The following is a 27390-nucleotide window of genomic DNA, read 5'->3' as shown; positions in this document are numbered from 1 at the left end:
GGGGACATGGCCTGGGGCCTGTGTGGTGCCTGGACTACAGAGATCGAAAGAGGCCATGGGGGCGCTGAGCTAGTGAAATACTGGGAGGAAAGGAGGTTTGAGGCCTACCTAGCGCCTGTACTATAGAGAGAGGAAGAGGCCATGTGGGTGCAGAGCTAATGGACTACTGAGACGAGCGGAGGCTTGAGGCCTACCCAGCGCCTGGAGAACAGAGAGGGGAGGAGGGCTGCAGAGCACCTGCAACTCCTGGAGGAAGGAGGAGGTGTGAAGCCTGCCTAGCGCCTGGACTACCGAGAGGGCAAGAGGCCAGTGGGCTACAGAGATCCTGGACTTCTGAGAGGAGCAGAGGCCAGGGGGCTGCAGAGCACATTGACTATTGAGAGTGGAGGAGGCCTGAGGCCTGCCTAGCGCCTTGGCTGCCCAGAGGGGAGGAGGTCTGTGGGGCCTGGAAGCACCTGGACAACCGAGAAGGGAGTGGGCCATAGGGCTGACGAGCACCTGGTCTAAAGCAGGTGCTCAGGCAGCAGCAGAAACCTGATTGCAGATCCACTGCCAGGTCATGGATGGTTCTGAAGTATGACACCAAGCAGCTGCGGGCCCAGTTGCGGGTGAAGAGATGCTTCTTAGGGGATACATCACGATTGCACTTTCTAACCTTACCTGTAACTCGAAACCGGAAGAAGAAAGAAGAGATTTCCTTTCTCACTTCCTGCTAATAGACAGCATATTTACCTCAAGGTTTCTCTGCCTCAATAATGACATGGTGGTCTCGTACTACCCAGCTGGTAGGGGGTTACAGTGATCATCTCCCTGTGTTGTTGTATGATAGAAGGGTGATGTCCTCCCTGTGTTGTGTGTGTAGAGTACAGTTCTCCCTGTGCACGCTCTTAGTGTTCTTTAGTCATGCAAGGCGTGTAGAGGAATGGAGTTCCACTTAACTCCGTGGGTGGGTGTTTTGCGTCTCTTGGCCGGATGCTGACATTATCTTAAGTCACACAGTGTGTGTACAGGGAATTGCGGCTCCTGATCTCTGTTGGTGATTGATAACGTATTGTTTATGCTTTCTTTGAGTCAATGGGCCTCATTACGAGTTGGCGGTAGTCATGGAGCTATTAGCTCCATGGCTGCCGTCAAACCGGGCTCCTTTACCGGGTTCCCAGAATGGGGAATTACCGGGCCATTCCGAGTACAGAGGGCCCGGTAATTCCTCCCTCTGGGAACCCGGGCCCGGGCCTAGGGTGGCCAACTGTCCCGGAATTCGCAGGATTGTCCCACAATTAGGGACTCCGTCCCGCCGTTTGCAGAGTGGCTGTGCGGGACGCAGGTTGTCCCGACTTTCGTCAGGACAACCTGCCTCCAGCACAGCCCCTCTTCAAACTGAAATGGCCATGAACACAGAACGGTGCTGCCGCCTGCTGCTTTCTTTCCCAGGGCGGCTCTGCAGCCCTGGCTCTTTTGAGCCTCCAGGTCGAACTGTAACGCTCGGACACCTGGTTTAATTGAAATTCTAATGCTTTGCTCCTGGGTCGTGATGGTCATGTTTGCAGTGAAAAAACGTGACCATCACCTCCCAAGAACAAACCATTTGCTTTTCAATTAAGCCAGGTGTTAAGAGCCATTAAAAAAAATTAAATTTGAAAAGGGGCGGGTCAAACGTGAATGACGTTGTGACGTCATCACCACCTTGGGGGAAAGTATCCCGTGAAAGACTATCAAAGAGTTGGCCACCCTACCCGGGCCTTCCCCATTCCCATCTGAGCCCCCATAGGGCTCAATGGGAATGGGAGGGCGAGCTATCAACGGGCCGATTTCGAGCAGCCCGTTGTTAGCTCCCTCTTCCCCTCGCAGGACCCAGTAACGGCGCATGGTTTTACCAGACGTCCTTACCGGGTCCCGTGAGGGGACCTCGTAATTTCATGGGATGGATTTAACGGGTCCGCCTCCACTAGCGGAGCCCGTTAACCTTTACCGCGAAACTTATAATGAGGCCCAATGTCCTTATTTCCTACTTTTATGTTCTGAGCATACTATCTTTGCCAGGATGTTACTGTTTGCTTAAACATGTTGTCATTCTTAGCACTAATAAATGCAGTGCTTTGGTTAAGAGTATATTTAAGCCGAACACTGCGCGCTCAGTACATGGAGTAGTCGGTTCCATGTACTGAGCACATATTATTTCGCTTAAATATACTGTCTTCCAAAGCACTGCACTTATTAAAACTTGGGATAACAATATATTTAAACAAACAGTAAAATCCCAGCGCAGATCGGTACCTCGCCGGGATATTACTGTTTGCAGTAATATACAGCATGAACCGCGGCCAATAGGACGTACCTAAATGGGACCTGCGCCAAAGGTGCCGCGCTGAAATAGCTGGCGCCAAAACGACTGCACCCAAAGACAAAGTACCAGCCCCCACACCACCCACTCACAGAAAAAAACATATTACTCACAAAGTAGGGCACCTGGGGCAGAGGGTGCAGAATTAACATTTTCCAAGACTTATTTTGTTTTCCATGACAGCCCTCGTGCGTGCCCCCCTGGACACGCCCCTAACCGTCCGAGGGAGTTTAATTTTCCCAAAATAAGTATTTTACGTGAAAAGACAAAGTACGTTGGGCATCGTATGCATTCGCGAGAGCAGGACGTCGCTCGATCAATGGGCCTCATTACGACTTTGGTGGTCTCTGGGCGGTAAATCCACACAGATACTAGCAAACTGAATTACCATGACCGCCACTTGGTCCGGCGGTGTTACTGCCGGATTACAATTGGCAGTGGTAGTGTAAATCCCCATTTTATTTTGAGTCCATTGGACTCTATGGGGCATTTTCGGCGGAATTACTGCAGCAGTTATTCCGCCATGGAAATTCTGCCGAAAATGGTTGAAAAGGGAGCAGATTTACCTTCAGCTCATAGCTGGAGGTGAATCCTCCAACCTTCCACCCAACTCATAGTTGGGCGGTGCGGTGATGCAGCGGTATACAGTAACAGCGCTGCATTTCACCTGCACCGCCCAATTCGTACTGAGGCACCCTGTTCCTACTGTGTACCAGATGCAAGAACTTAAAAGAAATGCTTCACACACCACATGTCATGGGTTTGTCATGGGTACACGCAAAGGGCACCCAAGCTGCCTGACTGAGGGATGCAGGGGCAAATTTCTGTTTTACTGAAGTCAATGAGATGAGAGTGCTAGAGTGGTCTACATTATTACTGAATAACGCTACTATAAATGTCTACTATAAATGTCTACGCAACACATCTCCTATGCAGTTGAAAGTTGGTTTTGCACATGTTTCTGTTTGTCAGGCAGTCAAAGTGTCATTATGCCCTGAGAATGTAAAACCTCGCACTCATCGCACTCATCAGATGAGCCCTCACACTCACGCAATTCGGAATTGAAATCAAGACCTTCCTATTCAAGGAGCACCTTTTTAACACCCCGTACAAAGCACCCTCCAAAGCTAACCAGTCACTATCTGACCTCTACGTTCCACCACCACACCTCTCTAAGCATGCTTACATGTCCCCCGGCTAGCTCTAAATCTTAACTGTTCCCTACTACCCTAAATGGTATGTTGTCAGGACTGCCCTCTCCGTGTAACCATCTAATGCAGGACGATACCCCATAATGATGTACAGAGCTCTGTCACTTTCCAAAGCCGGTTTGGCACTCAATAAATGCCCAAAATCGGTCCAGCTGCGCACATAATATCTCTCCTGCTTTTGCATACTCTCCAGAGTATCGCTCAGCACCCATTCACTACATGCACAATGCAAAGACACATCTCATAACACCTTTGTCATTCGAATGCTATTCCCCACAATAATATTTGGTGCAGCTGCGCACATAATGTCTCTCCCGCTCTCTCATTCTCTCCAGACTACCTCTCAGCACCCTTTCACTACATACACGATGCAAAGACACATTGCATAACACCGCCATCATTCAAATGCTGCTATCCCCCACGATAATATCTGGTGCGGCTGCGCACATGTCTCTCCTGCCTTCACATACTCTTCAGACTACCTCTCAGCACCCGTACCCCAGATGCACCACACAAAGACACATTGCATAACACCGCCGTCATTCAAATGCTGATATCCCCCACGATAATATCTGGTGTGGCTGCGCACATGTCTCTCCTGCCGTCACATACTCTTCAGCCTACCTCTCAGCACCCGTTCCCTACATGCACCACGCAAAGACACATTGCATAACACCGCAGCCATTCGAATGCTGCTACCCCAAAATATCTGGTGCATCTGCGCACATAATGTCTCTCCCACTCTCACATACTCTTCAGACTACATCTCAGCACCCTTCCACTGCATGCACTACTCCAAGACACATTGCACAACAACTCTGCCCCTTAGAATGCAGCTAACCCCACGAGAAAATTCAGTCTAGCTGCACACATAATGGGTCTCCTGCTCTTGCATACTCTCCAGACTACCTCTCTGCACCCATTCACTACATGTACAACATAAAGAAACATTTCATAACACCTCCATCATTTGAATGTTGCTTCAAACCCTGCTCCACTGGGCACTTCTCTGGCTCGCTCTCCCTCCCTCTTGCACCTGCGAGATGACCCGACCGTGCAGAATCATCATATCATCACGGTAAGCCCAGCAGGACTTTGTCTGCATTTGGAGTGCACCTTTTACCCACACAGTTTTTGTGCCATCAGCTGAACCCACTTCAATCTATGGGCACATGGTGGGTCTTTGTGTGTGTGTGCTTCGTGCTGCAACTGCCTTGGCAGTAGTTTTTGCCTTGGGGGACTTTTTATGTGGTCTCTGCTTATTGGCATTTGCCTTACCAACATGGCCGCTGCTGCACTGTTTCTTTCTGGGCACCCAAGTGCCTTGTGCTCACATTGCCGGCGGATAGGCTGATTGGCCCACTCAATCTTCAACTGGCCAATAAGCAAGCCGGCCCTTCCCTCACAAGACTCCATCCAAAGGCCCCTGTCTGGCCCTGCCAGGGCCTGGCTGGTCTGGTTGGGCCCCTCCATATTCCCTTCCATTTCCACCCCTATACATGCCTCCAAACTCTTTTTGACTTGGGTTTGTTGACAACCTCCCTCGCCTGGCCAGCACTCATGGCTCACTGGCAGTTCTTTCTGTGAGTAGCCAACTCATCTTTCTTGCCTCACCGTGTCTTTGATAGTTGCAGCCACTGTTTGACTCATGTGTTTTTAGTCTGCCTGCTTGAAACTTTGAATTCAAGCGTTTTTTACCTCTCTGCAACTGTTGACTCATGTGCTTCTAGTGTGCCTGCTTGAAACTCGAATTCAGGCATTTTTACACTTGCAGTCTTTTCTGTGTCTGACTGTGTAGAGTGTGCCTCCCCCTAAACCCCTTCCAAACTCCCCTCCTCTCTGACTTTATGCCTCTGGCACTTATTTTTTGTATGCGTTTTACTCCACACCCCACCTTCCCTCTCTCCTTTTTTCATGTTTAGCTCTTGCGTTTTGTAACGACCGTCAGGCACGTGCAATATGGATGTCATTTGTTTATAACAGTTTGTTATTCCTCCTGTATTATCTTGTACCTCTAAACGCATTGCACTTGTCCATTCTGAATTTCCCAATGCTTAATAAGAATGTTAATCCCTGTCTAGACTTTTACCCTCCCAGTGTTGGAACACGTTGAAACGCTTGTTTGAGTGTATAGGCACTATATAAATGACCAATAAATAAATAAATCCCCCACGATAACATCTGGTCTAGCTGCACACATAATGTGTCTCCTGCCCTTGGACACTCTCCAGACGACCTGTCAGCATCCATTCACTACATGCAAGACGCAAAGACACATTCCATAACACCTCTGTCATTCAAATGCTGCTATCCCCCACGATAATATCTGCTGCCGCTGCGCACATAATGTCTCTCATGCTCTCATATTCTCTCCAGACTACCTCTCAACACCCTTTTACTACATACATGACACAAAAACTCATTGCATAACACTGCCCGCATCCTTATGCTGTCATCCCTCATGATAATATCTGGTGCAGCTGCGCACATAATGTTTCTCCCGCTCTCACGTTCTCTTCAGACTACCTCTCAGCACCCATTCACTAAATGCACGACACAAAGACACATTGCATAACACCTCTATCATTCCAATGCTGCTATCCACCATGATAATATCTGGTGCAGCTGCACATATAATGTCTCTCACTCTCTCACATTCCCTCCAGACTACCTCTCAGCACCCATTCACTAAATGCACGACACAAAGACACATTGCATAACACCTCTATCATTCCAATGCTGCTATCCACCACGATAATATCTGGTGCAGCTACACACATAATGTCTCTCCTGCTTTCACATACTCTCCAGAATACCTATAAGCACCCTTTCCCTACATGCATGACGCAACAACATATTGCACAGCACCGCCGTCATTTGAATGCTGCTATCCCAAACCATAATATCTGGTGCAGCTGCTCACATAATGTCTCTCCCGCTCTCACATACTTTTCAGACTTCCTCTCAGCACCCTTCCACTGCATGCACTACTCCAAGACACATTGAACAACACCGCTGCCCTTTAGAATGCAGCTAACCCCACGAGAAAATGTGGTCTAGCTGCACACATGATGTGTCTCCTGCTCTTGCATACTCTCCAAACTGTCTCTCAGCATCCATTCACTACATGCATAACGCAAAGACACATTGCATAACACCTCTATCATTCAAATACTGCTATCCCGCAGGATAGTTCAGCGGCAGCGTGCTCGCCTTGGAAACAAGACGACACGAAGCAACACAGGTTCGATACCCGGGTCCGCGCTTAGGAACCTCCGGGTATTAAGAGCGTTATAAATATGCATCTAAGAGACATATTCCTGTAACAGCGCCTCGATGCCCCCGGGCTGTGTGAGCGCTGCAGCTGCGCACATAATGGGGGTCATTCCGAGTATGGTGGTAGGAGGTTAACGGCACCGGTAAGGATGCCGGTGCCGTTAACCCCCTACTGCCACATTCCGAGGCCCCTTAGCGGGTCCCACCAGGACCGGCTGGTCTGTCCAGCTGTCCTTAGTGAGAGCCGTTAAGGGACCATGGAGCTTATAACAAGCCTGCTATTTGTGGGCCCGTTATTAGCTCCTTCCCCATTCCCATTGAGCCCTATCAGGGCTCAAATGGGAATGGGTAATGGTTTTCGAAATGGGGATTTACCGGGTCCGCATAGGTCAGAATGTCCCGGTAAGTCCCCATTCTGACTGACCGGACCCGGACCCGAGTTTGGAGGCAGCCATGGTGCTAATAGTTAATAGCTAATAGCACCATGGCCACCATGGCTACCTCCGAACTCGGAATGACCCCCAATGTCTCTCCCACTCTCACATTCTCTCCATACTACCCATACACTACATGTCTGATGCAAAGACACATTGCACGACAACTCTGCCACTTAGAATGCAGCCAACCCCACGAGAGAATTCGGTCTAGCTGCACACATGTGTCTCCTGCTCTCGCATACTCTCCAGACAGACTTCCTTTCTGCACGAATACACTACTTCTTTGCACAACACCACTGCCATTAGAAAACAGCTATCCCCATGATAAATTTGGTCTAGATGCACACATTGGACCGCATTCCGGGTCCGGGTTCCCGAAATAGGGACTTTCCGGGTCAGTCCAACCTTGGAGGACCCGGTAAGTCCCCATTCCGGGAACCATTCCCCATTCGAGCCCCCATAGGGCTCAATGGGGATGGAGCTAATAACGGTACCACATTTTGCGGTACCATTATTAGCTCTGAAGTCCCTTAATGGCTCCCTTCCATAACGCCTGGTAAAACCAGGTGTTAAGGAAGGGACCCGCTAAGGGACCTCGGAATAGGGTGGTAAGGGATTACCGGCACTGGTGTCCTTACCGGTGCCGGTAATCCCTTACCACCTACCTCGTAATGAGGCCCATTGTCTTTCTTGCATACTCCCCAGACTACCTCTCAGCACACATTCACCACATGCATGAAGCAAAGACACATTGCACGACAATTCTGCCACTTAATATGCAGCCAACCCCACTAGAAAATTCAGTCTAGCTGCACACCTTTCTCTTAGCACCCATAAACTACTCTAAGCCACTTTGCACAACACCTCTGCCATTAGAATGCAGCTATCCCCCAGGATAACTGTGGTTTAGCTGCACACATAATTTCTCTCCTGCTCTCGCACACACCCCACTCACAGCACCAATCCACACGCTAGCTCGTCATGGGTGACTATTGGCCACCCCTACCTACCTTCATATTGGCTAAAATGCACACATGCTTTTTACAACACTCAGATGAATTTCCCATACCTGGACTTCTTGTCCCCCCAGGGCGTTGAACCTGCAGTGCGTTGGGACCACGCCAATGGTGAAAGGCACTATACAAATGACAATTACATTAAATTACAGTCCAAATTTAATTAAAATAAGTAAATACATTTTCATATCTCCGTTCTGTGCTGATTTAAATCCCATATAAATGAAGAGCACTCCACTGTCCAAGTGGTGTGATGAACACTTGAAATAAAAGGCTGGTTTTCCTTGTAATACATGCCCAAATGCTACGCTTAAAACCAGCCAGGCTGCCCTGCCTAGACGCCAGTGATGACTAGACCTGACTTAGAGCCAGCGTACACCCTCACAGACAGATGACTAGACCTGCCTTAGAGCCCGTGTACACCCTCACAGACAGATGACTAGACCTGCCTTAGAGCCAGTGTAAAGCCCTGCAGGTAAGCCAGCTTGGAGGCCAGTGCAAGACACATTGCACTGTAGACCTGTACAGAAGGAAGTGCAAAATCTAGCCAAACAAACTTTGTTAAAAAGGAAGCACAAAATGTAGCCAAAAATAACCTGTTGGGCAACCTGCTGCCCTTCAGATGTTTTGCACTACAACTCCCATGATCCCTCACCATTGACTTTTCTGGCTAAGGCTGCTGGAAGTTGTAAGCGAAAACAGCTGGAGGGTCGCAGGTTGCATAAACCTGAAATAGACGGGCCTGCATGGAATCTAGTAGCAGCTAATGATGCAAAACTTAGCACACTGCAAAAATGATTTTACGTTGAGTAGGCACCATAGCAGAGGGTTTAGTACAGAGTGGTAGAAAAAAAAATGTGTACTGCGAAAAGTGAAGATATATTTGTCTTGCGCTAGTTGCCTGTAGTGTTTTGGAAAAAAGGCGCAGGAGTCTTTAATTGGAGTGGTTAATTTTGTACTTCACAATGTTCCAATTGTTTTCTAAAATCCCCAGAACACACATTCCTCTGTTTTCCAAAATGATTGCTTCACCAGGAGGAGACGAGAGGTTCTGTGAAAGCTTAAGAAGGACCAACGGCTTCATGCCTGACGTGGAGATTGTGGTGGAGCAGTGCAGCAAATGGAAAACATTTACTGGGAGAATCGTCACTTATTAGGAGGGTCAGGGCTTTGGGAAGGAGTGGTGGGGGGGGCAAGGTGCATGGCCCCTGGCCAGGTTGCATATAGAACTCAATCCTGGTGATTTGCATAAAAGAAAAGAGCATTATGGGAACAACATAATGTCCACAATTTTAAATGGAAAACATGTCTTATAGTGATTCATTAAGGAAACCGTTTAAGCGAATAATGGGATGCTCTGTTATGATTGGTCACAACATTCACCCTAATAAAGAGATGTCTGTAATATGCAGGACATGTATACCCGGGACTATTTTTTGTAGGAGCACAGTCCGTCTTGTTCTGTCACATTTCCTGCGCTGGAGTAGAGAGAATCTGCTATGGAGCTGCAAATGATTCAGGTTCAGGCAGATGTGAGTGGAAAGAAGACCACCCTTTCCTCATCCACCAGGCAGGGTGTTCTTTCCACCCACATCTGCCTGCACCAGGATTATTTGCAACCACTTGCCAGATATCTCCAAGTGAAGTAGGACCCAGAGGCGTAACTAGGAGGATTGTCTAACAAGTGGGGCCTGAACCTAATGTAGTTGGGCTCACCGCAGTAACATTAACATCTGTTAATGCCCACACAGATTTTGGGTGGACCTGGTTCGCTCAGGCCCTACCCTGTTTACGCCTCTAGGACCATATATGGTGTCTGAAACCTTGGCAGTAAGGTTTCTCATATTTGCCTGCGGCATGTGTTGCCCCCTTTCCTGATTTCAAACTGGGAGCACTAATATCAGCCTGTTTCAAACTACTGCCCCCGCTTGTCCTTCCGTCGGCTGGCTGTCTGCACAGTAGAATGAAGGTGGTCTTTGGCATAGCGGAGGTGGGGGGTGCTAGCACTGGTGCCACCCTTCTGTTGCTGCACCCCCAAGCTCAGCAAGTGTGGGTCCAGCTGTGTGTAAATGATTGTCACGTGAATTACTGTGTATGTGATTGCATGTGATTTGTGGGTAGGAGGCTGAAGTAACGGGTTGCCTCTCTTCTTTCTCGCTCACAGCACAGCCAGTAACTCCCCTCGGAGCACCCCCAACAGCTCCCCCGCTGTCCGGAAACGATTGCTGCCCGCCTCCAAGCCCCCCGACTCTGAGATCATGGTGGAGAAGGGATCCGACAGCTCTTCTGAGAGGGCTCCCTCATCGCAGCCCCCCAGTACGCCTCTCAACAACCCCCTGAGTGGACGCAGCTTCATGAAGAACAACAAGGTGAGGACGGGAGGTGTTCTAAGGGTGGAGAGGGTAGGGAGCCAGGAATATCACCCTGATGCAGGGGTTCTGGTGCCTGGAGGGTAGTGGGGTGGACGAGATCGGTGGTCTCAAGGGAAAAGCTTGCGAGTATCCAGGGCAGGGTTGAAAAGGATTACAGTGGGTCATGTGGAACAGAACGCATGTATTTGACGTCTGACAGGGAGGCGACATTGGTTCTGTTTATATAAGTACTGTTTGGCAAGAGAACATTGGGTTTCATAAGTAAGGGTAGGAAGTAGTTAGGCGGTATCTTTGGTGATGAAGGGATGGATCCTCAGGCAATCATGGGGGAGTGAGGAAAAGCCCAGCAGGTATTTCAACAAGTTTGGAAATGCCAACAGGTTTGCCTTTTCTATAGTCAGTCGAGTTCCCCAGATTGCTATATTTTGTAACATTACAATTTATGTATATTGTAAACGCATACAAATCATCCCAATACTATTAAAACATTACAAGTGGTCTATATGTTTCCACAACAAAACAAAAAGTATATTAAATAATTAACTACTAGTTATCTTCTCTATACAGGCTACGTATTTTTAATTCAAGGCTCTGTCCTGGGATGCTTTCTTTCTTATTGATCAAGTGGTTCAAAGCACATTTGTTTAAGACTTGTTTCACACACCTTTAGCTGCTTCACAGCAACAATAAACTCACCTTTCATGCAGCTGTGGTTTTCTGGCAGAAACGTTTGCTTTAAATCAGCTTAATGTGACAAGAATATTGTTAACAAGCAGCCTACCAGCCGTTTTTTGTCGGACAGAAAGTGTGGTTTTAAATCAAATGAATGTAATAAAGGCTTATCTAACACAAATAATGGGCCACTGCTCAAGCTACTTGTGCATATATCTAACACTCAACATACTTTCTATATCAATATTTGTTCTCGTACATGTGGATAGTGCCATCTTTATGAGATAAAACTAAACGCATGTAAATTACACAATGGTGTGGGAGCCCCTCTCCTGAGAACGAACATGGGTCAAATACCCTCTTCTATGGAATTTTTCCCTCTCATGAGAGTCTACAACCACGTTTCAGCTCACTGCACCCTTCACAGAGGAGACATTTCATTCTGGTCCCACCCACAAGGGAAGTCCAGCACCGAAATGCTAGGCAATTCTCTTCTGAACAAGAGTACCAACAGCAACCCCAGACACGTGTTTCGGCCTTGTTGGGCCTCCTCAGTGATCCTCAGCCTCTCTAAGCCACAGTGAGCAAAGGGCCCATGTCGGATTCCCTTGGGTTACTTAACCTGTAACCCCAAGTTTTACAAATTACACAAGGGTGTGGGAGCCCCTCTGCTGAGAATGAGCATGTGCCAAAAACCCTGTTCTATCAAATATCTCCCATCCAGGAGGCTCTGCAAGCCTGGTTTACCTCAGTGCACCCTTCACAAATGAGAAATACCTGTTTGCATATCAGTCTGGTCCCACCCGCAAGGGCTGTCCAGGACCGAAATGCTAGGCAATTCTCCCCTGACCAAGTGTACGATCAGCAAACTCAGACACGTGTTTCGGCCTCGTTGGGCCTCCTCAGTGAGGTGAAGCTGTGTCTCTTTAAGGCACAGTGAACAAGCGGTCCACATCTGGATTACCCTGGGTTACGTAGGGTGAAACTCCAAGCCCCTATACTGAGAACAAACATGGGTTAAATACCCTGTTCTAAGGAATTTCTCCCACTCAGGAGAGTCTACAACCTTGTTTTAGCTCACTGCACACTTCACAAATTCTTAAATCTTTAGACAATTTGTACAGTGTGTGAGGGGTCATAGAAGACTGAGACAGGTGGTAAGTTTGTTACCCAGATACTTTTATTCAAATAATAATGGGGTATGGAAAAGCACCTCACTAAACCTAACTCTATAAGGGTTATCCTGCCTCAACAAAACTAACTATTAAATAATCATTGTCAGAATGTCCAAAAATAGTATTCTTCATCCTGTGTCCGAAACCTAATCTGACCTCACACACTGAATTCTGCAAAAGTGAAACAGGAGAACATTTAAATATCTTTTGGCTGTTCTCCTGCAGCCTTGGTCAAGTGTATAACACAACGTTCCAATAAGTAAAGCAAAAACCCAAAGTGTTCCAAAAGAAAGTTCCACCAACTCAAAATAAGCTTTGATTACTTGTTGGTCCACTTACTCCTGGGGAAGTGACTTCCTTCCCCTAAACTGGGTTGGATAATGCCAAGGGGGACAATCCTCTTCCCCTGGGGTTTCCACCTTTTAATGATTACAGAGAGAAAATGCTGAATTAGCGCTTCCCTGTCTCTGGCTGACGTGGTTTATTTTCCTGCTAAGTGCTGCCGATTTATGTCGAGAAAGAGGAGGGATTTTTGATAAGCACAAGCATGACTATTACTTTCTTGATTTATGTCTCCTGTGGAGTGGGTTCCTTTGTCACAGCACCCCGCCAATTATGTTTGCAGGTCTTCTTTTTCTTGACAGTTCTATCCCATGTAGATGTAACCCTTTGAACCCTTTAAATGGGACCCAGACGTCCAGAGCACCCCTTCCCCAACCGGTACCTGTGAATCCAACGCTTGCAAGGACCATTGAACTTCTACCGACGGTGTTCTCTTGGGGTGTTCTGGTAACTGCGTCCATAAATCGACCGGAGCTCTACCCCACTTGGGGTTGCAGGACTCAACCTTGTGGCTTTGCCGCAATGTCGACACAAGTCCTCCCAGGTCCACTGATGGCGAGTTACTGTGGCATGCCCCCAGCTGCTCCTGTTCTCCCTATTTAGGCTGGTGTCCCTCAGCGAGTTTGCCAACGCAGCCTCTGGTGTTCTGGTGTTGTGTTGGCTCGGAAGTTTGAGTTTGCTCTTCCCACAGGATTCTCCCTCTGTAGACTGGTATTCCTCAGTGAGTTTGCTGCTGCCACTAGGTTGTCTGCCTCAATTCAGCAGGGCTCAGCTTTCAGTGTGTTTGCTGTCAGTGCATCTACGCCGCTCTGCCCTCCCATGTCTGTTTGGCAGTATCTCTGTTCGAGCGGGACCTATCTAGGGACCTTGCTTGAGTTTTCCCACTGGTCCTCTGCTCTCTGCAATAGCCATAACTTAGTTGTATGTTTTTTGGGTCTTTCCCAATGTTCAATTAGCCTATTTTGGTCTCATCTGTTCTCCCGATTCCTCCGACTTCCACTACTTCTCTTGTTTAGTCGTACACCGGACGGCTGCAAGTTTGCTTGCCTACAGCCTCTCTCCTTTGATCTGTTTCTCCAGTTCAGTCCTCCACTGCAACCGCTGCTACTACTGCTTCTACTGCTTCTCTCTTTGTTTTGTCCTTCTTCTCTTTTTATTTGATGTATATGTTCAATAGTTGAGCAACAACTAGAACTTTGTTGGTGCTTCACTTTTGCATCCATGTAGGGCCTCCTCGCCACAGTAGAAGTATCTTTATTATTCATTGTAGGACATCCAGGGTTCTTCCAGGGATGTCATTTCACCAAAAGGCCAGGCGTAGCGGAAGTAACATCCCACAACCCTTGGCCCATGATGACATCACAGGAAGTGATGTCATTTGACCCCGCCCTCCCTCAAGTGACATCACGGGATGTGATGGCACACAACCTTCAGTAAAATATGCACAAGTCCCAAACGTCTTGTCTAGTGTTGACAATATGCAAATTGACTGCACTAGACTATGCTACTGTTTGCAGATAAGAGTCTGCTTTCTTTCTGTGAATAGCTGACACTGACCTCAGAGAGACTTGTTAAGGAGAATTCTCAGAAATTTGCTAATTCCTCTACCTTAGAGACCCCAATCAACTTTGCTGGATTTTGAGGACTTGAATTTTTAACCTGGCTCAACATGACAAAAAGTATTACCCAATTAAATGATAGGCTATAGTTTTTCAGCGCACACTGGGATGTGAGCTCTGTTAATTGCCAATTTTAACAGAAATCACCCTGCAGTGTTCCACTAAATGGGGAATTAATTAAATTAATCTTTTTAATTAAGCAAGGTAAGGATCTCCACAGTTTTGTACCACCCCTCCACCCACTGTAACGGGAAAGGATTTAAGGCAAGCAGACATCCCACCTTTTGGTTTCCCAGGGCTTAGTTCTACTTACATAGAAAGCCTCTGCTTAACGTTTAGGAAAGCCAGCTATGTTTCAGGACACTCTGAAAAGATAGGGCAGGGGTCTGGTCACTCCACTCTCAAGGATGGCCTCCTGCTCTCCACCATAGGACCCAGTCAGCTCTCAGGCCTTCCTGAAAGAAATAGACTGCTTCACCCAGATGCACTCTCAACAGTCTCCTCTGCTGTTTCCTTGCAGCTGTCAGATGGTAAGTTTCATCAACGCTCTTTGATGGTACATTTCAACAGCTCTCCTGATGGTAAATTTCCACAGCTCTTTTCCTTCCTCCTAGTGCAGTCCCCCTTATATATCAGTGATGAGACCATCATTTTTACAATTGTTTTGGGGAGTACAATGCAAGAGGTCACAGAAATAGGATTGAACCATTTCCATGCTCTCTCCTCCACACTCCAGCCCCTCTCTACAGTTGGTGTAAGAGTCTGGGACAGTCATATGGCAGCTTAATTTACAAGCCCCATTTGTTCTCATGTCAAATCTTTGCCACAAACTAGTTATGTGGCAAAACATCATAATTTTACTAATAACTGCCATAATATGCATATTTTCTGATTCAGCTAATCATGGGAAATTAAATAAGACGACAGTCAGGTCTGCACCATGTTGCACATACCATGTGGCAATTTTCTGCTGTTCCCATAAAAAGGATAACAGTGATGAATATGTACTTTATTACCCATATTCCTAATTTTACTCTTCACCCGTTCACCAACTCCCATATTTTTAACATTTTCAGATCAGCTTGAAACCCTTTTTAAATGGCCATTACAGTTTCTCGGGTCACAGGTGGAGGAATTTTATATCACTACATTTGCCTGGAAATTACATTAAAAATGGCACATAAATAAAAGAAAATCAGACTTATGGTTGCTGGGAAAAAAGCCTAAATGATAACAGTACTTTTTGTTTTAATAGTAAATCTTCATGTTGGACAAATGGCAATTCTCCTGCCTTCAGGCCATATGGTCTCACTGGGCCCCACCTGTAACCAGAGTTTTTTTCATCAGTCTCTTTGTGTTGGATACATGCTCTTTGAAGTTGGAGTTTTAGCCTCTCTTAATTGTAGCCCCCGTCTTCACACCTACTTTGTGCATTCTGTTCATGCATCGGCCAGGACCAGTTGTCTCTGCACAGAGCCCAGGCTTCAGGAACAACACCTTTCAGGAAGGCCACATTTTATTGCAGTTGTAAACACTAAGATGCCAGCTTTTCAGTGTTGAAGTTCTTTGTGACAAATGTCCCCTAGCCAGCAAAAGGGTTTGCCTCTGGCCTACTGACAACCACGGGCAAAGCCATTTTTGTGTCAGTGTTGAAAAATCCTGCTTTGCATGTGAAAGGGACCTTCATTTTGGGGCCTTTTGAATGCACCACACAACACCCACTGTAGACATGTGTTTGCCCATGTATGCAAATACACACACATTTCCAAAAAATAAAGAAAATTGCAGATACACAGATACACTGGTTAGCCTGGTATATGCGTATGTAGAATGAGGAAAGCTGTAAGAAGCTTTTGGCCACAGTGGAATTTAGTAATTGGAGCAGTGTTTCCTTGTCGATGGAAAGAGACTTAATCCTTGGATTATTCACAGGTGCTTCTAAACAGCTGTATCGTAGTGCCACGATTGAAAGCGAGATGAGAGAAAAAGAGCAAGGGAGATGTAGGCCACTTGAGCAGCTGAAAGCAAGATGGCAATCCAAATTCTGGCTAGCATACTATACAGTAGAGGGAAGCCCATCAGTAGCAGGAAAATGTCAATGATGCTGTCCCCGTTCTGAGTTACAAGTACTTCAGTCCCGTGGATTTACCATGACAGTGGGTTTAAGTCAAAAACATACAGCCAAATCCAAACCCTGCATTTCCTAGTCGGAACAGTTTTTGGGAGGTCTTCAATTTATATTAGTATTTTAAATGGCCAACATAGCACTTCAGGTGGTTGCAGAATCTGGGTCATACACCCGATATTGGAACTAATATTGGAAAGGGGTCACTGCCAGAACAAGCTCTTTTTACAAAGGAGTAAGGGGGACTTTTGGCATACATTGAAACGCGCTGCATAACAGATGGGCGAGGGTTGGAAATAAGGAGATCTTACAACGGGAGGAAGGCGTCCTTCCAGGCAGAGCCACGACCTCTGCACATAGCTGCGACAGGCCACCACACATGCTACTTCTACACGGAAAGAAATAACGAAGCAGCAGGAATGGCATCAGGGCTTTCAACCCTTTCAGTTGAAAGGGGGCTTAGTCTCAGTGGGGGTGGGTGCGCAGCAACTGCCCCCATGTTGGCACTTAGCAGTCTTAGAACATAGCAATATTTTCCTTTCTATAGAATTTTCGTTTTGGGACTTAAAATCCGCGCTTTGCAGTGCTTGCCTTACAAGCTGCGTTTGCTGGAACTCTTCCAGACATTACTTCCCTCAGGATACTCTGAAGTGTTATCACCTCGTTGTCTTTTAACACTGGTTCCTCCACATCTGCCACTTGTGGGCAAACAAGGATGCATAGCTTTGCAGTGGGCATTTAGTGTTCCAGCTTCCTGCTTGCAGGCCATCCCGTGTCAATAGGCAGCTGTTAACTTCCGGCTGTATTTCTTTGTCCCCATTATAATGTATGCACCCCCCCTTACTGACTCAGACTGTTTTCCACGCTAAGCAAGGGGAGTGTGGAAAAGATGAGGTAACCAGTCAAGTAAAATGCAGCTTTATTGTCTCCTTTCTGACAGCGTATTGTGAGAACCCCAACACATCAACATCCAGGGTCCAACTGATAATAAGTTAACCAACAACAGTATCATACAATAACATTCTACAGCCATGACATAACGAGAGATCCAATATAGAACATCACAGTGTCATTGCAGGCACTGACATAAACTGCAGATGGTGCTGCAGCAACAAGTAAACATTAACATACACAACTTATATACAACACATAATATACACAACTTATATACAACAGGGAGCCCCCCGCCCCGACCCCCACCGATCAGGTTGAAATGGGTTCAAGCAGTAGATTGTGGCTCTTACACAAAGGCTTCGAGAAAGAGATTGCTGTCACTGCCAGGTTGGGGAACAACTTGTCCTTCTGGACAGCAACATTGTTCGTTGGCTCATATGTGCGTTTCTGCTTGTGTGCAATTTCTATCTTGGCCAGCAGAGGGAAGCAAATTATACGTTTACGTCCAGCAGCGAGTTTACTCAGGACATTGCACAGGGACCTGGAACTTGGCAAGCCTTCTAACTAGCAAGTCCATATTAATTCACCCTTTGCCCCTTGGCCAGACATTTTTTTTTATTATTTTCTTTTTTATTTTACTTTTTGGCAGGGGTGGGAATAGTTGAAGGGATTAGCATATATTTTGCAATCGCATACAAATGCAGCGTACGATGGCAATACTCTCCTTAAGTAGCACAATACAGTGAGAAACAGCACACGATTATATGTACCTGCTTCAATACGAATAGCCTTTGCTATTGATTCTTGCCTACACGACCACCCCCCTCCTCTTCCATCCCCACGCCCATTCATCTGACTTTTCTTTCCTTCCTTCCTGTCCTCGTGCCGTAGATGTGCTGACGGAAAATGTCTATACTAACCGAATTTCATTGGTTCTACTGCACTCCTTCTGTTTGTTTTTAAGGGGACTCCCTCGCAATAGCACCGCAAACATCAAATCACCATTTATACCTGACCCTGCCCCCCCTCTGTTTTTGTTCTGAATTTCGATTTTATTACTGAAATAGATCTTTTAGCTCAAGGGAATTTGTCTCCTTTTCGGTAATTTGTTTTCGGTTTAATGAAATAAACACACTCTGCCCAGCGTTGTTTCCTTTTCTTCGTAGTTCCTTTACTTCATCCTCCATTTTCGTGATCCTCTATTTCTTCCGGATATCCGTCCGTCCTTCCTTCCTCCCTCCAGTTCTTACTCTGGACTCGCCCTCTCATCCTTCCGCCGCATTCGCCTCGCCACTCCCAAGCTACACGCGGATGGACAGCATTAAAGCTTTTCAGCGAAAACCAAGTTCTGGGTCAGTGTGAGTGGAGTGCCTGCGGGCGGCTTCCATTGACATTCAGGGCTGTTGCAGTGAAGTTCATGCAACCCTCTGGCGAGGACTGCGCACTCACCTGATGAGCAGGTGGGGCAGGACACGCGAACAAGCATCGCAGGCAAGCCGCTCTACTCTAGGCGCTGTGACAGACCAGCCACGCTTAACTTCTGAGACCGGAAGTGGGCTGTACAGACAGAGGTACAGTTAGTCCAGACAATTCTCCAACGAAAATAAACGGTACTAGAATACTGAAAATATGTACCTTTATTAAGATACTTACTTTAAATTGACACAACACACAGTAAAAATACATAGTGTATGCATTGACTATAACAGAGGTCCATTTCCTGGTGATTGGCACATTACATATAGAAGCAACAGCTGGGAACAGAGGGGAATAGACGTTGAGGCGCACAGTATTAATAATCATTACAGCACAGTCACTGTAACGTTAAACCTCTACGGCATAGGAAGAAAGAAATGCGCTTTTTTCAGTTATTGTAAGTCCCAGAGGGTGGAAGGGCACAGCAATGACCAGGAGCAGAGGTAGGAACAGGACTGACCCGCAAGAATGCCCATCAGCCAAAAAATATCAGAACCAGAGCCAAGCCCAGGACACAGTGTCCAGCCAGTATGTCCAGATCCTGTCCTTAAAATTCAGCAATGGCTCAAAGGCAGCGGGCGTCCTCCAGCAAGGAAGTAAACTACCTACCCTTCACGAAAAATCCTGCAGAACTCTGTGTAGGTATGGGGTCTCCCCTAGATACACCCGCACTCACTAAGCCAGTCCACCAATCACACTACAGGGTTAAAAGCATAGGGTTGGGTGGTTAGCCTATCTGGTTTGCTCCTAAATCTGCCAATCACTCAGCACAACCCCCACAGTCTGAGCAATGACATTCCCAGGGTCAGGAACAGGTCTGGATCCGTTCAAACCACTATGGAAGGTGCATGGCTTGGCTCCCACTGAGCCCATGTGTGCAGAGTGGCCCTTTTAGATTTGCCTCATGGTTTGCCTAAACAAAAAAATCCCCCTAAAAGAAAATGGTCTAGGCAGGACTAAGAAAAGCACATGGCTACCGAAAAGGTACATTGGGGTACTAATACGGTAAATCAACTTGACCCCTGTTAAAGTTAAAAAGAGAAAAAAAGCAAAAGGTTGAGGGGAATCCCAAAAAAGGACCAACAGAACTCCCAAAGCAATCTCTCTTAACAAGGACAAAACACAATGTAAGTGCTTTTGTGACATGTAATAGCATTCTCCCCCAATGTTAAGCTATGCAGTGAAATATAGCCCACACATGCTTGTCACCCGCCCAAATAGTGCCACAACCACAAGGCTACTACCACCTGCAACATGCTGCCATTGTGGTGGTGAGGGAGGCTGCACAGCCACCACTGTTCCGCTGACACAGAATGCCAAAGAGGAAAGAGGTGCTTGGACAGTCTTGGCGGGTGGAAGGGAATGCGGGCTGCTTAGGAGTGTGACCCCCTGTGGGGAAACCAGCAGACCGTCCATCATTGTCATCACTGGAATAAAAGCTGAAATGTGCACTCTTGGACTAGCACTCGTGTACTTGAGCATCGTCACAGTTCGCAAAGAGCAAGCCTTCCTTGCCATTCCCCGCTTGACTGTCTCCTTGTATAGTTTGCATATCATAGAGCCTTCACCCATCCCCCTTTCACAGTCTTTCTCCCTGGCAGCCTGAAGTAGTTGCAGACGCATGATGATTAGGTATTGGGATGCCCTCTGTCCTGACTGAAACTTAATATGGGATGCCTTGGCCTGCCCTGCCCCCTCTGCAAGGCAGGCAGATCTGCAGAACCCTCAGGCTCTTTCTGCTCATGGGCCATCTGCTATATGGGGGTAGCTATGTCTCCGAAAGCACCACCGCCACCACGCCCTTCTCAGACTTCCTCTGTGTGTCAGACTCCCCTCCTCCCCCCCACGCCTCTGCTGCACTCTCACCGCGCGGGGTTACCACGAGCATCACTGCAGTGAATTTAGCCAAAGTTCAATCATTCCTGTTGTGAACCCACAGCCAGTGTTGCCAACTCCTCAGTCCAGAAAGTAGCTAGAGGCTGTCCTAAAAGTAGCTAAAAGTAGCTAAATGACATCACTGCCTAATTAGCATAATCTCGCAGCATTCTCGTGCCTCTCGCGGCTGGGCGGGGGCATCAGTGACATGACGTGACTTGTTGTGCTGGAGCCTGGCTACAAGGACGGGTGCATTGATTGGGGGTACTGCTATTGTTTTGTTGACATACACCCTTTTCTATTGGTTTGGAAACTTGCAAGTCTCCAAACCAATAGAAAAAAGTGTACGTCTTCAAACCAATGAAAGTAGCTAGATTTGTCGCTAGTCGCTTTCCATGAAGAAAGTCGCTAGGGGACTGCCGTTTGTCGCTAAATATAGCGACAAAGTCGCTAAGTTGGCAACACTGCCCACAGCTACAGTGCCCTCCAGACCCACTGTGGCAGCAAATGCCTACCAGGCGGCCTCGGACCCCCTCGTCATCTCGTTCCACTACCTCGAGGCCTGGTACTGCTTCCTCATTTCCGGTCGGTTCTAGGAAGCAAGGACTCAAACAATACAAAAATAATCAAGACAAGCGACGGACTAGGCACCCAAATGGATTCAGATGCGGCTGACACAGCCAAAGAAAGCGATTAAAACTCGTGAAGCATTCTCTGGTTTACACGCATTGGTTATGCTTCGCTTAAACAAGCAGTAGTACAAAAGAGAACGTGTTTTGGGGCGGGTGAGAGGCAAGGTAAGGGAAACAAATGGAAGAACTCAAGTAGGTCAAATGTGCAGCCAAATGGGATAAGAAATACAAAAGGCAAAGGGTTTTTTTCGGTTGATTTTCCACCTTTTGGAATCACAGAAAGGGGAATGCGAACAGGGGAACAGACATGGAAATCGATTTTTGGTGTTTTTGAAAACATTTTTTGAGTAACGGTAAGGATAAACAAAAGCAGACATATAAATGAACAAAAGGGGAACAATATCAATCAAGAAGAGCCTAACACTAATGTACAGGCCTAACAGAGCACGGAATTCCTCCAAAATCCACCAAAACGCGCCCTTAACACAAGAGGTGGGCCTGCTCTGTGCACGTGTACTCCTATAGCCGAACAAATTCCACAAACGCAAAGGGAGACTGAGTCAGGCCTTCCCTCAAATTAGGCCACCAACGTCCCCAGGGGCCACTGCATATTGATGCGGGATTCAGTAGTTCTGATTTGCCCCCGAAGTAAGGCCTGTGACGGGTGCTGTTTTGGGCTGCTGGAGAGGCCCACGAGTCACAGTTCCCCATAAGCCCTGATGTGACATTTGGTTTAAGCCAGAAGATGGGCAGTGGGGAGGATTCTCCCACCTTTAATGCACACACACAATGACAGTCATAACAACAGAGTAGATAGGGGAACCCCAAAATCAGAAGAAATCTCAGACAGACACCTCGAGACGAAACTCGAAACGAGAGGCAGACTGAAACAAAATATGTACATCCGGACACGCGAGACACTAACATGCAGAGGTTGGTAACGGCAGACCTAGACTGCTACACAAGCCCTTTTCTTCAAGATGCCTCTCTTAGGCAAGAATTGATGTAATAACCCTGTGGGAGACTACACAACCCTTGTCCTCTTGGTATTAGGTATAGGCCTGTACTACACAAGTTGCTAGTGTGACTGAGCAGCCAGGCTTATCTCAAGATGGGTCAATGTGAGCTGTAGAGCTGTAGCAATGAAATCCACCAATACAAGTAGCCAAGTAACACTTACACTCAAGGTTTCAGTTATACATAGTTTTTTTTTATTTATTTACCATACATTTTTAAATAAGCATTCTTTTAAAAAGGGCACTTCAAAATACTTTTTTAGAATCAACACAAAGCAAGTAGATACTCTTTAGAGATGCTTCATACACACTTCCTACACCCTGAGGTGACTTCAATTACTAGGACAGTAAAGTCATTTATATATCACTAGTATACTTTGTAGATTCTGAGGTTTGTGGAAAGGAAAGATTCGGGGAGGAAAAAGGTTAAACAGGTTCTCAGGGCATATGAGCACTTAAATCTTCCAATGAAGTCTAGATAAAAACCTTTCCCTGAAATAATAGTTAAAAGACAAGCTATCACCAATGAAAGACAAAGTCAAATGGACTAGAAGAGTCTGCAGGGAGCCAGGACAGCCAAAGTCATTTGGAGCACAGTCTATGGAGCTGAGACGCTTCTTAGATAGCAAAGTCTTGCACAAAGTTAGAGAGTTTGTTTGAAGAAAAATCACTGTAGGGTTACAAGCTGTTACACTTGTGCAGGGTAGAGCTGAAATAAACTCTAGCAAGGTAGCTACTGCAAGTCTCAACTGAGAAGAGCAAAGCTAAAGACACTGAGGTAAGTACCCCAAGAGTACCCCAAGTCAGAACAGTACCTTTGGTTAGAAGAAGAGTGGTCCAGCTGGCTTCTGTCTGGTTGCAGCGTTGCAAATCCTGGGTTACTGGGCCTCAGTCGTGGGGACAAAAGGGAGGACGTCTGGAGGACTCATGCGGCTGCAATTTGGATGTCGGCGGCAGCTACGGGCTCTTTTCAGGTCAGTGGCAGTTTGCAGTTTCAGCGCTAGGTAAATAGCACCACCACAGATCTTGTTTACCAGTTGGGCTTCCTTGACTCCTTGAGTCCTGCACTCTGGTGAGGGGACTCCAACTCTGGGCGTCCTGCTTCTGGGGTGTCCTGGGGAGACTCCTGGAGCTTCTGGCCGGTTCACAGACATTGCACTGAAAGAACAGCCAGCCAGCTAATCAGGACTGGGTGCATTCTGGCATTCCTAAAGACAAAGGATAGGGGAGCTTCGGGAACCTCCCTCACTTCCTGCCCTTCCAGAGACAGGAGCCAGAGGCGGGTTTCAGTACTGATACCCGCCAAAGGCACAATGAACAAAGAGCTCAAACCTGGCGTGGCGCTCAGAGTGAAACCCAAAAAAGACCTCACAAACAGAAAATGGTGAAAAAAAGAAGCCTGCAGCCCTTTTGACAAAATGGTCACCTGTGGGTGGCTATACTGCAGCTGAGGATTCAGCCTGCGATAGAAAAGCACAATGGTAGGAACATGAAACCACTGCCACCAGCCATTTAAAGTAGTGAGGGTAACATACAAAACGTTACATGAGTAGGTAGGTCAAGGGGCTACTAAGTAACCCCCCAGCACTCCACATAAAATGGTGCGTGCTGGTCCCACAAAGAGAAAAAGGTAAGTAAACTCAATTTCACTTTACTATTCTTGGGAAAATTAGTTCACACAAGAACAGATATTTAAACCTTATGAGAAATCTAAAGGATTTTTCTGTGACACTGCACTATAGGCGCTTTGTGACACCATACAAAATGTAGATGCCTTTGGAGTTTGTCAGACTTCAAAAACAAAGGAAACACATAATCCAAATCAGGTCAAAACACATGAGAGTGTGAGAAAAAGGCCTCACTCACTCCAGGGATAACATTAAAAAGTCCTAAAAGGTTGAACGGAATTAGCTCAGAAATGAGACTCCTCCCTAACAGCCTCTTTGTAACAAAGCACATTCTGATGAGATGACACTGCGGCTGCTGTGAACAGCCCTTCATATGGCAGCCCTGTCCAAAGAGAGTGTGGGTGTTCACATCTCCATGGGGACTGACGAAAATTGGCTGTTGATGCCCTGCTTCAGGTTGAAAGACAAAATGGCACAAGAAAAAAACGTTAAAAAGAGGGCTGCAAGGGCAGGATGTGTGAGTACTTGTGTTGAGGCGGACGGGTAGGATAAGAGAATTCAGAAAAGGGAATGAATCATGGATAACCCACAGGTTATGCTTTTAGCTAAATGCATTAACGGGTGTATCACTTGCTGGTAATCTTAATTACCCTACTCTCCCTTATCGCTCTTCTCGAGAATTGAGTTGAACCCACCAATCACACAGGCAGTTCTGTTGTCCGAGTATAAGAGAAATAATCACTTACCCTTCCCAGCCGAGGCTCGCTTCTAAGTCAACCTGCGTGGACAACAAGGAGCCCCACCCAGAACACCACCTTTATATATCAGCTGGTGAACAAGCACAACTTTCCATGGAGGGAGGGTTGGGCACTAAGACTGGGAAGAGGAAGAGTTGGGCTCAGAGTAATAAAGATTACAGATAAGTATCCCAGCATTACTTCCTCATTACACTTCGTCATTGCAGTCCTCATTTATTGAGGGTTTACCAAGCTGGGGGGCTGAACACTGTTCAAAGGAATACACAACCACAGATCTTATGGATGTACACCAGCAAATGTATTGATTGAAACCTTCAGCAAACAACCCTAGTGAGGTGCTCTCAGAAGGGTTGAGCAAAGCCAGAGCAATCCTCAGAAAGAGACAGTCGTTAATGTTTAATGAAAATCGCTCTGGCCCAAGCGGCAGCCCAGTAAATGTTGATCAATGAGTCCCCAGATAAGAGCCACTGGAAGCTGCCATCCCTCTGAGGGATTGGGTCTGGATGGCCTCTGGGATGGTGAGCCTGAAAGATTACAAGCCATAGTGATAGTCAGCATGTGCTTGCCTCCAAGGCTACAACAGAGAGCATTTAGCCTAAGTGCCCTACCACAAAGGTTACTAGGAGATAGCCACAAGACCTGATGGAAGCTGTTTTTTCCAGGTAGACTTTTAGCATCCTGTTGATGTCAAGCAGATTGATGGAATACTCAGGACATGCTTCCCCATCTTCTAGTGTAACATGATGGGGAGGACCCTGTCCTATTCAAGATGGAAGGACGCAATAACCTTGGGACGGAAACATCACAACGAGTGAAGGACAAGCCTTGGTAATAAACAGCAGAAACGGTTTTCAGGGAAAGGATTTTCAGAGGAATCTCTGATGCTGCGTTGAAAGCAGGGGAACTGCATGAGGTGAGAACATGTGGGAGAGCCCATGAAATACAGGGAGACTTGATGGGGGACCAGGAGATGATGAAGCCCTTTGGAGGTGGGAAGCATAAACATCAGCTTTCCCAATACCTCACAGGGTCACTAAAAGGTTCTGATGGCTATTTGCTAAGCATGTGAGGTGTAAATGGCAAGCCCCAAGTTTAAACCTTCCCTAAGGAATTCCATAATGTGCAGAGAATTAGCAGAAGAGGAGAAGAAGTTAAAGGGTCCCGCACCAAGCAGCGCAGGCTTACCAGTGTTCAGCATAGAAGCTATGGCTGGAAGGTTCCTGGACACCTGGATGGCTACCACAGGTTCTGAGAAACAGACCCAAAAGTTCTCATTTCTACGCTGTCAGGTGTAAGCTTCTGAGGAGTAGAAGAGGAGAAAGAGGGAGCCTGCAGAGGTAGTGCGAGACAGTAAGAACCCACAGTGGAGTTGCTGACATCCCTTGCAGGAGAGGGAACCAGTGCAATATCTGCAAAGATGCAGTCACTACTGTGTTAGAGGGCTTTTCCAAGCAAAATCTTAGAAGGAACCTAGAGAGGAGAGGACAAAGTGGAAATGAATAGAGGAGTCCCAGTGGCCAGTGAAGGGGTAGGGAAACATAACCCCATGATAGAGGAGCCTGTCACTTGGAACAGTATGAAGGAGAGTGGCTGGTCTCCTTGGAGGCAAAGAGGCCTAGGATGCGGGGATGGGGGGACCCAAAGATCTGGTAGATGGAGTAGATGGGGCTGAGCTTCTCCTGGTTAGGTGTCAACTCTGCCTTAGGTTAACAACCCTCAGATTCTCCAGCTCAGAGCCTTAGGATAATTCTAGGGAGAATGGGAGAGCCTTTAATCAGCTCATGATGGATAGGACCACAAGGGAAATGTATTTGAACCTGGTCATGTCTGGTGGCTTAGGCAGCATTTGGTTACCATATTGTCTGTTTGCACTTGACTAGAAAGGAGTTGGCTGAATGGAAGAAGAGCATGGTGCACCACACCACTGACAGTTCCCTCTAGTTGGACCATGCCACTGCTTCCAATGACGATACATTTCTTTGGGCTGTCTCCTACCCCAAAACAGCCCTCATCCTCTGAAACCAGCATCTGTGATCAGAAGAGCCTGCGTGTGTATTGTTAGCTGGAAGCACTCCATGAAGTTGGTCAGCACCAGCCACCACTGCAGCTCCCCTATGATCCTGGGACTGAACGATATGGGGGTGGAATGTGAGAGACCAGTCCTAATGTGATAGCATGAATGCTGTCAGGGACTTGAGGTAAGTTACCTTTGAGGTCATGCAAAGGCAAGTTGTGGAATAAGAGTATCCTATTTCCCTCTTGTCCAATTTTGGATAAGAATTAGTTTAGTCCAACTGGTGTGGGACTACACAAGACTTATCTGTTGGTATTAGGTAACCCACCTTTTAATATAGGCCTGTACGAGACAATTTGGTAGTGTGACTGAGCAGCCAGGCTTATTTTAAGAGGGGTAATGTGAGCTGTAGAGCTGTGTAATGAAACCAGTAAACAGAAGTATCCAGTTAAACACTTACACACTTAAAGTTATAATACATTAATTATTGATTTATACTGAAAGATATTTA

The 27390-nt window shown here is 46.9% G+C and overlaps 1 protein-coding gene across 9 annotated transcripts in view; it reads left to right on the top strand.

Moving 5' to 3' along the window:
• The window catches only part of GRAMD1A (GRAM domain containing 1A), a 1703145-nt gene that overhangs the window by 1413748 nt on the left and 262007 nt on the right, over positions 1-27390 (top strand). For all 9 annotated transcript variants that reach the window (XM_069604938.1, XM_069604939.1, XM_069604941.1 and 6 more), the window contains one exon: positions 10446-10650. In XM_069604938.1, coding sequence (XP_069461039.1) covers positions 10446-10650 — 205 coding nt within the window. The remainder of the gene's footprint in view (positions 1-10445; positions 10651-27390) is intronic.

The sequence above is a fragment of the Ambystoma mexicanum genome, chromosome 1p (genome assembly GCF_040938575.1).
Source record: "Ambystoma mexicanum isolate Mex_15411 chromosome 1p, UKY_AmexF1_1, whole genome shotgun sequence".
NCBI classification, from domain to species: domain Eukaryota; kingdom Metazoa; phylum Chordata; class Amphibia; order Caudata; family Ambystomatidae; genus Ambystoma; species Ambystoma mexicanum.
The sequence above is the reverse complement of the archived record's forward strand: the minus strand, read 5'-3'. Positions and strand labels throughout refer to the sequence as shown.